Source organism: Ochotona princeps, chromosome 6 (genome assembly GCF_030435755.1).
Source record: "Ochotona princeps isolate mOchPri1 chromosome 6, mOchPri1.hap1, whole genome shotgun sequence".
Taxonomy (NCBI): Eukaryota; Metazoa; Chordata; class Mammalia; order Lagomorpha; family Ochotonidae; genus Ochotona; species Ochotona princeps.
In genome coordinates, this window is record NC_080837.1 from 6,319,044 (window position 1) to 6,332,118 (window position 13,075).

At 48.2% G+C, this 13,075-nt stretch overlaps 1 protein-coding gene across 1 annotated transcript in view; it reads right to left on the reverse strand.

Moving 5' to 3' along the window:
* Window positions 1-9,318: 9,318 nt before the first annotated feature.
* Window positions 9,319-13,075, reverse strand: part of SEC11A (SEC11 homolog A, signal peptidase complex subunit) — a 53,396-nt gene continuing 49,639 nt past the window's right edge. The window contains exons 5-6 of the mRNA XM_004594604.3: window positions 10,058-10,115; window positions 9,319-9,843 (exon numbers count right to left, since the gene is read on the reverse strand). Coding sequence (XP_004594661.1) covers window positions 9,793-9,843; window positions 10,058-10,115 — 109 coding nt within the window. The 3' untranslated portion in view covers window positions 9,319-9,792. The remainder of the gene's footprint in view (window positions 9,844-10,057; window positions 10,116-13,075) is intronic.

Consider the following 13,075-nt stretch of genomic DNA (forward strand, 5'->3'; position numbering starts at 1 on the left):
CTGTGTGCGGGGGCACTGTGCTGGTGGGTGGGGGGAGTTGCAGACTACAAAAGGGGGATACAGAACGATCCCATCTGTGAGGGAGCCTGCCATCTCCGTGCAGGGACAGAGGCTGTGGCCTCTGGAACCACACAGGGTGGCGATGACAGCCTGCCTCTGTATGGCTCTGGAACGGCCCATTCTTACTGCTTTGACCTGTGTGCAGCTCAGCAAGGCTTGCCAGCCCAACAGCTCCTTCCTGGAGAGAGAAATTTCCACAAGGAGTGGGCTGTCTTGCCAAGTTCCAGGAGCATGACACACAGGTCAGGGGTGCTCCATTTCTGGATCTGGCTTTTTGCCCAGTCTTGAGCTTCTCACCCCCCACCCTGGCAGCGGCACCTTTGCTTTCCTGTCACAGCTTACCTTGATGTGCCGACGTGGCTCTTGTCTCCTTTCCCTAACCATCACCTGCTTTCCTCTGCATCCTGAGGCCTGTTCAGGAAAGCAGTGATGAGCAGGAACCCACATGAGCTGGTACTCAGCGAAAGCTGCCTCACCACAGGTTCCAAGCAGCCCCACTGCTAAGTGTGCTTTCTCAGGTTTAGGGAGAGGCAGGCTCAGACTGACCAGACTTCAGGTGGGTCAGGACCACGCAGGGCAGACACAGCCCCCGCTCCCCAATCATACCCACTGCGTTTTGACCTTCCCATGGCAACCCCAAGTCAGGGTTAGACCTGGCGAGGCAGACACCACCACTTCTGCAGGCAACCCTTGGACCTTCAGCTCAGCTCTGTTCACTTTTTTTGTGCTAAGGTTGAACCTCCCTAATGCGGCCCATTCACAGCCCCAAAGCCCCTGAGGACCTGCACGGCAACAAAGGGGGGGCGGTGAGGAATATGGAGCAGCAGCAGGGCAGAGCCCATGGCCTGTTCCCTCCATCCACTCTGGTGACAAAAGCCCAGAGGCCTCCTTCCTGCAGGGACGGGCTGGCAGGGCATCACACAGGCATGCCCATGGCCATGGGCTAGCTCAGCAGAACGCACTCCTGATCAACAATCCTGGATGCCACAGGAAATGTGGAGAAGGCCCATCCCAAGGTGAGTAAGGGATAAAAGACAGTGGGTAAACCCGATTATGTCCAACACCCAGAAGACATTTCAACTGCACCATGACTTTAAACCAAACATTGAAATAAAGGACCTACGTATTCCTGTTTTTCTTATATTTTTATGACACTGGAACTGATTACAAACAGCACGTTCTCGTGCCCCGGGCTTTCCAGCAGCATTCCACATGGCTGTGCTGTATGTGCCCCTCTCAGCATGGCTAGACACGGCGAGGACCGGGGCTGAGCCTGTTTTCTGGCCTAGTTTGCTCAGGTACAAAAAAGCTGACAGGGAAAGGGGGTGGGGAAATGGAAATGAACGAGGCAGGAAAGGGAAGGACAGACGGAGGGCAGCTCCTGGCGGCCCAAGCAAGCCTCCAGCTGCGTCTCCATCATTGGGGCCCAGCACACAAACAGCCTTGGAGAGCACACTCTTGCTCCTCGTTCTCAGAGTGAGGCAGTCAGGAAATCTTGCAGAAATGAAAACCACCAAGGTTACGTCTCCCAAATGCCATTTGCAAGAGAACCCACCTGCACCTAATGACGAGAGGAGGGTGGGTGAGAGGGTAAGAGGCTGCTGTTGAGCTTTCTAACCAGTGCCAGGTGCACCCAGGGAAGTCCCAAATACCTGGATGGGCACAGGCCACAGGCCCAACATGTGGCACAAGTGGAGTAACAGTCACATACCTCAGGGGGCATTTCTGTAACTGAAGTAATGACTTTTTTTTTTTTTAAAGATTTATTTTATTTTTATTACAAAGTCAGATACACTGAGAGGAGGAGAGACAGAGAGGAAGTGGAGCTGCCAGGATTAGAACCAGCAGCCATATGGGATCAAGGCGAGGACCTTAGCCACTAGGCCACGCTGCCGAGCACTGAAGTAATGACTTTTGAGACTGGTGGTGCAGAGCTGTGGGTTAAGCTGCCACCTCTATGCCAGCATCCCATAAGTGCAAGTTCACATCCCAGCCGCTCCACTTCTGATCCAGCTCCTTGCTAACATGTTTGGGAGAGCAGCGGCAGATGTTCCAAGTGCTTGAGCCCCTGATCCCAGGTTCCTGGCTTTGGCCCGGCCTAGCACTGGCTGTTGTAGCTATCTGGAGAGTGAAGAAGCAGATGGGAGATCTGTTTCTCCCTCTCTCTGTGACTATCTTCCAAATAAATAAAAAATACTTGGAAATCTGCCAGAGATTCTCACTAGTTCTAGGAGATGTACTAACCTGAGCAAGGAAAGCCTAACTCCTCTGAAGAATTCCCAGGAACTGACACCCCCGGGGCTTGCCCCAGGTAAGTCTCTGAACTTTGCTGTGACAAGGACTGGGTCACAGGGAACCTAGCATATTGCGTGCAAGATTCAGGGTGAGCGTGGTGATGCAGGAATGGCAGCGGACTTCAAATACAGTGCTGCCGTGTGTGGGCCATGGACTCAGCAAATTCCTTCAACTCTCCTGGCTTCTCTTGTAGAGTGCAGGTTATTCTAAGGCTTAATAAATTAGAGAAAAGTCAAAGTTTGTCAGAAGCAGCAAAGTCTTCAAGCACCTCTTCTAACTAGAACCTGGGAAGAGCAAATCCAGCCTTCAATCTGAAGCCCAATTTGGGGGGCCACATGGAGTGGCAGTGGGCACTTCCCTAGTAGCAGGTAGGCTCTGGCAAAATGTCTATGACATTCTCGATTGTTTGATAAACTGAAATGCCAGCACATCCACCTCAATTCTTGACTGATTCTGAGAAAAGAATCTGATACCACAGTCTATTTTGCAGCTCAGTGTGAGAGGTCAGGCTAAGAGATCTGCTCAAGATGTGACGCTAGTTGATTGACTTACTTACCAGACATGAGTCTTAAGTATAAATGCTTCTAAGCACACACTGAACTCATTGTGGGATCCAACTTGGCAAGCTGAACAGATGAGCCAATCAAAGCAACAGACATAGAGACACAACTCAGAGTAGGCAGCATTCCAGAAACTCCAAAAGTAAGTAAAAACAAGGATGGGATACATGAGTATGTTTTGAAAGTCAAGGGGTCGATGTGATGGCTCAAAGCCTTAGGACCCTGCACCCGCATGGGAGACCCAGAAGAGCCTCCAGATTGACTCAGCCCCAGCTACTGGGGCCATGTGGGGAATGAACTAGCAAGTGGGAGATCTCGGTCTCCTCTGTGAATTTGCCTTTCCAACAAAAATAAACAAAAAAAAGCCAAAGTCAAATGCAGTATAACAACAAAACAGTATATGGGAAGAGAGTAATGGTAATATAACTTACAGGAAAGCAAGACAGGATGTTTCTGGCTACTAAAGATTGGAGATTGGTTACAGACCTGGGGGAGGAGTCTATCAGAACAGGGAGCAGGTATGAGATTTCTGTTTCCTGAGAGGCCATGCGTTTTAAAAGAACACTGCTCGCAGGAATGATGACTTTTTGCAGAAGTTGCCAGGGAACTGAGGAACACTCCCTGGAATGGTTCTATGAAAATCACTAGCTCATGATGCTGACCACCCTGGGCACCACTGCACAGCATCACAGAGATGCAATGGTTCCAGAAACGTTCTGGTCCCCTCTATTGCCCACAGCACAGCAATGACTACTTCCTTCCCACCTCAGCTGCTGCAGAGCCCATGGCTGGGACTACTCATCTTGGGTGCAGATGCCATCAGCTGTGGGGTTTCTGGGGGGGTCCCCATCTCGCTTTACCTCATCCTTTTCCCTCTACCACACTTACTTAAACTCTGAACTATTCCATTATTTCACGTTTGCTCACACAGCACAGCACCAAATACACCTTTATAGAACAAGGGGAGTTATAAGTCTAAAGCGTGCAAAGCGCTTATGAAAGGGACTTGGGGATATACGAGGATGCATCAGAGGCTGGTCTTGTCTTGCTGGCTGGTGGGAGAGGGACACATGGAATGACTGCGGCAGTGCTGGCAAGGAGGAGCCAGAGCCAGGCACAGCCCCGAGCAGAGCACTGCCTGCACTGGGTGCCCAGTCCACAACAACAAGGCCTCTCACTGGGGCCTCCATGTGTCCCGACTTGCACTGGCAGTGCTGGGAGGAAAGCTGCCCAGAGAAGCATCACACTCCTGGCAGGGCAGAAGAAACCTTACTGTACTTGTCTTTGCAGCCACAGCAACACATGTACAGGGTAGATGCGCGAGGAATGCCTGCTGAGTGATGAGCATGCTTTCAGCAGGTGGAGTGACCGTCACATCTGAGCAGTAACACCACTGCCTGGCACCACCTGGGGTCTCGGGAGAGCTGTGGCTGGGAAAACCCGAGCACCCAGACCATACTTAGATAAAGTTTTTAGCATTGTTTGCTAAGCCCTGCATGTTCTAGCTTCCACCACTTCTTGGTTACACAGCCATTGTTTCTACATCTAGACCCACCACAGCTGTGTGTGAGGTCTCACATTTGTTGTTTCAATTATTAAAACTTACCTGGTATTACTGACTATTCTAGCAAGGGAGAGGAGTGAAGAAGACACACATGGCCAGGAAACAGCCAGAACGAGCCACTGTGGCTTGAATGAGCACCAGCTAGATTTGGCTGGATCATCTCTGACCAGGTCCCAGGGGAAAGTGCCCACAGATGCTAAAATGCTCCCCCATACCACCACCATGTTCCGTGGGGGTAGCTGACCAGACCCAATACTTAGGCAACTATATACTTAGGCAAATACCAAGAAAAGTACACAGGAAAGCCAATGCCAAAAAGCCTGCCACTCCCTAAGGAAAGTGACACATGTTAGTACTTTCCCAACAAGACAGGACAGAGTCCAGGAACACAGACACAAAGAAGACAACACGATTAACATTCAAAAGCCTGGAACCTGCAACGAGCACCTGCTACCTTGTAGCTCAAATGAAACCAAGGAAGAGACAGTTTTCCGATTCAAATTTGGTACGCCTAAGAGAATGCACTTACTACACAACAGGAAAGCACAAATCACCCTAATGATTCACTGCTCTGCCCCAGGATAACAGCTCAACAACAACGGGAACCTAAGCTGGTGTGATCACGAACATTCATCCACGGTGCTTCATGCCTCCAGGGAAACAGTAGTAGGAGCTTCTGCCCTGGAGGAGCTTACAGTATGGAAGGAAGGGCGGATGCAAAACTGAGGGTCTGAACAAGAAACCTGGGCACAGAGGGGTAACAGCTGCCACTGCCATGCAGGACCCTATGTCATAATGCTGGTCAGATTTGCTGCTGCTGATAAAGTGCCCTGCTAGTGTGCCTGGAAAGGCAGTGGAAGATCGCCCAAGTCCTTAGGTCCCTCTGCCACCCACGTGGGAGACTCAAATGGAGTTCCAGGCTCTTGGCTTCGGTCTGACCCAGCCCTGACTGTTGCAGTCACTTAGGGAGTGAATCAGCAGATGAAAGTCCTTTTACGATCTCTGTCAGTCTGCCTTTCAAAAATAAAAAATAAATAAACTTTGAAAAAGAGATCCTTCGAAAAGTAAAATGTACTATTAAAACTAGTTAACAGTTGGCAGTTAAGCTAACAGGCACAGAACTGGCACGCTACAGGAACATACTTCTGGATTTAGGAGATGGTAAGGAGTGGAGAAACAAGAGTAAATGTCAGACTGAACAAAAGAGACCTAGTGGTTCAAACGACAGGTGGGGCACCTGTGTCCCATAATGAACTGTTCCAGTATCGGCTGTGCTCCCAATTCAGTTTCCTGTTAATGTGTACTGTGGGAGGTAGCAGGTGATGGCTTGAGGAGCTGGGTCCCTGCCAGGTACAGGGAAGCCCTGTATTGAGTTCCTGGCTCCCAGCTGTGGCAGGGCCCAGCCCCTGGCCATTCCGGGGAACCTGATCTCTCTAATAAATACGTTTTAAAAAGTAAAACAATTAGCCATGCTAGGAAAACAAAAACTGCATGTGAAATATTCCTTCATAGAAAATGTGAAATTTGGAGAGGAAGATAACAAGAAACACTGATCTTGAACACGAACAATCATGGGTAAGTATCCAGTGGGAACAGAGACAGGAGCAGAGCTAAGGGTGTAAGCTTAGAAAGGACATAAGAAACTAGCTAGAGTTATGGGAGATGAGTAACAGCCAAGAGACAATCCCATTACCAAATTCTCACACTCACCATAGCTGGGCCTGCTAATGTCGTACTTGCTTACCCATATCTTTTTTTTTTTTTTTTTTAATTTATCTGAAAGGCAGAATGACAGAAAAAGTTGATTTTTGTTTGTTTAGTTTTTGAAGATTTATTTGAGGTCCCAGCATGATGGCCTAATGTCTAAATTCTTGCCCTTGCACTTGCTGGGAACCCATATGGGCAACGATTCATGTCCTGGCTGCTTTACTTCCCATCCAGCTCCCTGCTTGTGGCCTGGGAAAGCAGTGGAGGACGGCCCAAAGTCTTGGGACCCTGCACCAACGTGGGAGACTTGGAAAAAGCTCCTGATTCCTGACTTCAGATTGGCTCAGCTCCAGGCATTGGGGCCACTTGGGGAGTGAGTGAATCAGCGGACGGAAGATCTGTCTCTCTTCCTCTCTGTAAAACTGACTTTCCAATAAAAAATAAATAAAATCTTTAAAAAGAAAAAAAAAAAGCTTATTTGAAAGGAAAGAGTTACAGAGGGAACTATATAGAGAAAGAGAGCTTCAATCCATTGATCCTGTTCCCAAAATGACCGCAATAACCAGGATGAAGTCAGGACTTTCTTCCAGGTCTCCCACATGGGTACATGAACCCAAGCACTCGAGACATCTTCTGCTATTTTCCAGGCACATTAGCAGGGAGCTGGATTGGAAGTGGAACAGCTAGTACTCAAATTGGCACCCATGTGGGATTCCATCATCACAGGCACTGGCTTAACTTACAACTCTAACAGTTTTTATTCACTGGTTCATTCCCCAAATGGTTACATCATTTGAGGCTGAGCCACATAGATGTTGGAAGCCAGAACTTTATCCAGAGCTTCCATATGAGTGGCAAGGGTCCAAGTACTTTGGTCATCTTTTGCTGCTTTCTTTGGCACATTAGCAGGCAGTTAATGTGAACCGGCAGATGGAAGAGCTCTTTATTTCTCCTCTCTGTAATGCTGCCTTTCAAATTAAAATAAACCTTTTTATAAAAAATCATTACATTCAATGAAATCAGCCAGTTTTAACTCTCATGTTTATTAAAAAAAATTAGACCATAGGCAAAATGGGAACAGAGCAGACATTAGGCCTAGCAGGAGTACCTTGGCTCAACTCCCAGCTCCAGCTCTTGATTCCGGCTACAGGCTAATGTGCATCCTGGGAGCAGAGGTTATGGCTCAAGTATCAGGTCCCCTGACACCCACATGAGACCTGGATTGAGTTCCTGGCTCCTGAATTCAGCCAGCCCAGCCCTGGTCATTGAAGGCATTTGGGGAGCACACCAGCAGATGGGAGCTTTCTCTTCACTCCTTTGTGTCTGTGTCCCTCGCAAATAAACCAACCAAACAACTGGGGACATAATACCTTCTCCACAGCAACTTTCTTTTTGCCTAATGGAATGATTCAACTATTTTAACTTATTTTTTCAGAGAAAGGCTTGCAAATAGTGTCTACCAAAGGAAGTAAAAGAATACTTTTACAATCCTGGGTATGAAAATGTGCAAGTGAAGAAAGTATGAATGTTTTCCTGAAATGTAAGGAGGAGATATCTGGACAGACAAAACACAAGCAGAGGGACGTTTATGCTGGGGTGAGGTAGGACTGCAGACAACCCTGGGGTCCCACCCCCAGCCAGCAAGGCACGCTGCTTCTCTCCCACAGCAGTCCAGGAAAGGCTGGCACACACACAGCCTACACACTGGTCTGGCTGGGCCATCACTCAACCTAATCTCTACAGGTGAGAAGGAAAAAACTGAGGTAGGTTCAGATTTTCTCCCCAGCACCTAAAATTTTTTTTAACTTATTTTATTTAAAAGGCAGAGTCACAGAGAGAGACACAAAAAGATCCTCCATCCAACCTCCTGAATGGCCACAATGACCAGGGTTGAGCAAAGCTGAAGCCAAGAGCCAGAAGTTTCATACAGGTCTTTGATGTGAGTTAAAAGGGCCCAAGCACTTGGACCATCCTCTGCCACTTTTCCAGCCACACCAGCAGGAAGCTGGACCAAAAGTTGAGCAGCCATGATTCAAACCTGCGTCCACATGGGATGCTGGCATGACAGGTGGAGATTGCCCAAGTAGAATGTCAACAGACTTTCCGTCATTCTGCATGGGGGTTGTTTCAGAACTCCCTTTGGCTCATGAGAAAGTTTAAGTACACATAAACCTCACAGACAGGTTCAAAAGCATTTGCTTGCAGGAATTTGCCAAGTTTCCTATTCCAGTAAGATCATTAAGAGCCCATATCCAGGGGGGAGGGCGGGGGAGGGGTGGGGTGATTCCCAGTTCCAACGAAACTGTATCACATAATAACATAATACAATATACTCAATAATAAAAAAAAAAGAGCCCATATCCAAGCTGTGAAGGCTAAAGCTTCATTAATAGATGGAGGGTGGCACTCCAGGGGTGGGAGGGCCACTGAGGACCATCGGGCCCTGTTCTCACTCCAGAAACACTATAGCATGGTTGAACAAACACCAGGGACTGTTCACAGAGCCCAGCAGTGAGAGCTTGCTTGCTCTGAGACCCTCCCAAAGCCTTCAGAGGACAGACAGAACCAGGTGTATGTATGTTGTATTTCCCCTACACACTACTCTTTTCTTGACTGCCCGCATACGGGCCGCGCTTTGCAGGCCCTTCTCTCCACTCTGCCCTCTGTAAGGCTGCTTTGAGGCAACAGCTTCAGGCGAGTGGAGAGGCCAGGAGTGAAGGCCTGTACTCCAGCACCCCGCCCCCTGCTATCACGCAGGAAGAGCGGGAAGGGCTGAGTGAGGGTGTCTCAGAAGTGCAGAAAGAGTGGTGAGTTTTTACAGTCGAGTGAGGCTTTCTGAACCTCTTAGCAACACTATCTGGGCTCATACACATCTGAGTCACGCCCTAGTGAAGACCTGCTTTTATGACTAAGAGATTTCCTAAGAACGTCAACAGCTACTTTGATTTTACAAAAACAAAATCCAAACAAACCAAGAAGCACAAACAAGCACTTGCTCCTATCCGAGCACCGGCCTTATATAACCAAAAGACACTTCACACCAAAGCCTGACATCCCGACGGCTCCCAGGAACCAGTTGAGGAAGGTGATGTTTACAGGCTCTGCCGATAAACACACTGGAGGGATAAGGGGTTCAATGTGCAAAGTCTTTTATTTAAAATTCTGAAAAGTTAAGACTGACGGCCTCCTCAGCAGACGCCGCTCCCCTGCTGTGGAGGAAGGACGGCTGCGTGCGTGCGCACAGCTGCACTTTTGTTTACATAGCTCTGTAGGCACTTCAGAAGTGAAGCTTGGCTTCAAATACAAACACTGGGGGCTTTGGCTCAACCTTTTAATATAAAAAATTCACTGATGTACAAAAATGCGAAAGTGTGACAATGACAACATAGGAAATTCTGTGACTGAAAGTCCCCTCGAGTGCACCCTGGGATGCACACACACCCGCCCATACGTGCTCTGGCGTGGAAACATGAACTAATGCAAACCAGTGCTACAGGAAGTGCCAACACGTGTGTTCTCCACTCCACCAATCACAGACCAGAAGCTACTCCAAACGCTCGGTAACAGAAAGTACGGCATTGTTCCAGGGGCAGTGAGGCAGGCTTCTTACTCCCGATGGACCAGCACGAACAATCCCAGCAAAAAGAGAACTGCATACTAGAAAACAAACACAGCTGCACGTCAGAGCCACGTATACAAGCTCATGTCTCCAGAGCTAGGAAACTGGCCTTTCTGACCAAGCACATTCTTGAATTATCCCACATTATTTTCATTTTTTAAACCATTTAATCTTAAAATATCAACCTATTTAATGTGATCCAATTCAGCAAAGGATCACATTTTTAATGCAACTTATAGGACACATTCTTACCTTAAATTTAGGATAGTCATTCATGAGGATTGTCACAATTCCAATATAAGGAACAAACCTAAAACAAACCAAAAACTGATTAACACCGGACTTTTCAAGTGAAGCATCATGTACTACCATTTGCTGACTCATCTTTCATCCCCAAGGCCAGGTGCGGCACCTGCTCTACAGGGGAGTTAGGAGAACCACCATTTTATAGATGAGGAAACAGATGATCACGCCTAGGTCACCAGGCTTCTGTAGGGTTGGGCCAGGACCCAACGCGAAGTCTTCTACCTGCAGTTGGCCACTGATGGCTGTGTGCTGACCCAGCCCTCACGGAGCTTGTCATCAATTCTAGGGAGCTGCCAATCTAGCTGGGGACGCAAGGCAAATACGGGCACATCACAAGGAACTTCAGGTTCATTGGCCAAAACATGAGTGTAAGAGGTCTTTGGACACTCAGGGCCTCACCATTCACTCACTTTTAAGCCTGTGACTTGGATTTGGCTCTCATGGTCCTCAAACTTTCCTAGTTCCTTCTTAATCATCACATGCCGTAAGCCAGCCTCAGCCACAACCTCCTATCCCACGGCACTCCACTTGGACAAGCACACACTCGCCCTTGAAGTCCCTCCTCCTCCCTCTCCAGCTGTGTCACCTTTGGACCTTTGGACTTCATTCCTTTGTGCCCCTAAAGTTTGTTCCCTTAAGCAAAACAAGATTTTGAGCTTTTACAGCAAAATTAACTCCTAAATAGTCTTATATACCTAACATTTCCCTTGAGGTCTTTGTCGTAACTTTAATCAAATAACTAGTTACTCAACTAGCTGCATGGAATTTGTCAGCCAGTTCAGACACAGGCAAAAACAATGTCAATCCACCCCGTCTGAGTCCCTGAGGGGCCACACAGTGCCCAGCACAAGGCAGGCATCCAAGAACTACCACCTGGCAGTGAGGACTGTAAACCTTGTTCTGGTTGTTGTTCCTCACTGGGGCAATCTCCTCTTCTCCAAGGTTTCAAATTGCACCCCACTCCCGTGCCAAAGATACCTCAGCATCCTGAGAATACCTGAGAATTCAGGGTAGAAAGAGAAGCTGGGCAGGCAATAGGGCCACGGGAGACGATGGACAATTTTCTTCCTCTGTCTTCTGTTCCTGCACTCATGAGTGACCCCACCCCACTCCCAGGCTCAACGGGCAGTAGAGAAGGGAGGGTGGGCTGCAGAGGAGGCTGACCTCAGCATATAGGTCAGCAACCAAGGCACTTTTACTCAGGACACCTTTGCAGTATGCCAAGGACAGCACAAGCAGAAAACCCCTTCCTTCGACCATCTCCACCTTCAAAACCTTAGGCAAAGTTTAGCAGACATTGTGTCTTGGGCACATTTGCCTTTCTTCTGAGAAGCCCCTCACATCATGTCTTCTGCCCCTCTCCCTCCGGCAGCATGGCACAACCTGCTTCTCCCTGACCCTCAATTCCCATTTCAGACAAGGCAGGGCCAAAAGGTACCTTGGCCCACTGAGGTTCAAGAGACAGCACCCTTCTGGAGTGAGCTTCATGGCTGAGGTGGCCCAGGGCCAGGTGCGCCCTGCTTGCAGCCTCTGATTCAGTGAAACCATGAGGCTCAAAGATTTGAGACATGAGCTCCTATAGCACGGCACTGCTGTGCGCCCAAGGGTGGAGGAAAGTCTTCCGCAGTTTGGTGGCATTTTTTTTTCTTTAAAGATTTATTTATTTTTTATTTATTGGAAAAGCAGATATACAGAGAGGAGGAGAGACAGAGAGGAAGATCTTCCGTCCACTGATTCACTCCCCAAGTGCCTGCAACATCAGAGCCAAGCTGATTCAAAGTCAGAAGCCAGAAGCTGCTTCTTCCTCTCCCACTCAGGTGCAGGGTCCCAAGGTTTTGGGCCGACCTCGACTGCTTTCGCAGGGAGCTGGATGGAAAGCGGGGTCACTGGGATTATAACCAATACCCATAAGAGATCCTGGGCGTGCAAGATGAGGACTTGAACCACTAGGCTACCACACTGGGCCCGATTTTTTTCTTTTTAATGTAGTGGCTGTTGTTTCATTCACTTCATTTTTCACATCTTAATAAAGGCAATCCAATCACTTTAGTGGAAGTGAGTAATTTAAAGGCATAAAGGCAAATGCCTCCATAGAATGCAGAACATAAACCTGGAACTCCCGGGGTGCTGCAGCCATTCCCACATATGGAGACTGCCTGTCACCTCCAGGGAGCCACATCCATTCCCCAAATCCACGACCTCGGCTCCCAACAACCACACGTGCTGCTCATGAGCAGTACAGGGAAACATCTTGTTTTTGTTTTTGTTTTTAAGGCTGTCTTTCCCATTCCCACAAGAAAGGCAATGAAGGTAACTTATCTTCCAGTAAAATGTGTGCAAAACGTGGGCTGCCAGTGTATGACAAGCAGTCCAAAGTCAAACAAAAGATACAATTATCTGCATACCCCTGCTTCCCTCTCTGGACAGACAGCAAAGAGCTGATAATCAAGTGCATGGTGCCATTATATCAGCGTCATCTGAAATTCAAATCAGCTACACTTTCTTCTTATTCTGCTCAGATAAACACATGTGCTAAAGCAGAGTTGTTAATACAATGACGGAAGTTTAAAATAAGTAAAACAAATGCCATCCACAAAGCCGACTCCAACCCCTGCTGATGACGAGTTAATATTTGGAAGGTGGAATATGGAAAAACACTTTCCCTGCGGGTTCCTGGGATCAAAGGAAGTAACCTCTACAGAGATAACCCTCTACTGATGACTGATTCCCAAAAGGCCATGCAAACACTCACAAAAAGATGCCATGAAAATTTAGCAGTGTAGTGAGCTAAGCCTCCACCTGCACTAAGCATTCCATGAGCTCAGGTTCAAATCCTAGTGGCTTCACTTTCAATCCAGCTTCTGCTTATGTGCCAGGAAAAGCAGTAGAAGCTGTCCCAACTGCCTTGGGGCCTGCCGCCATGAGGGAGGCCCACAGAGAGCTCCAAGAGCCTGCCTTCAGCCT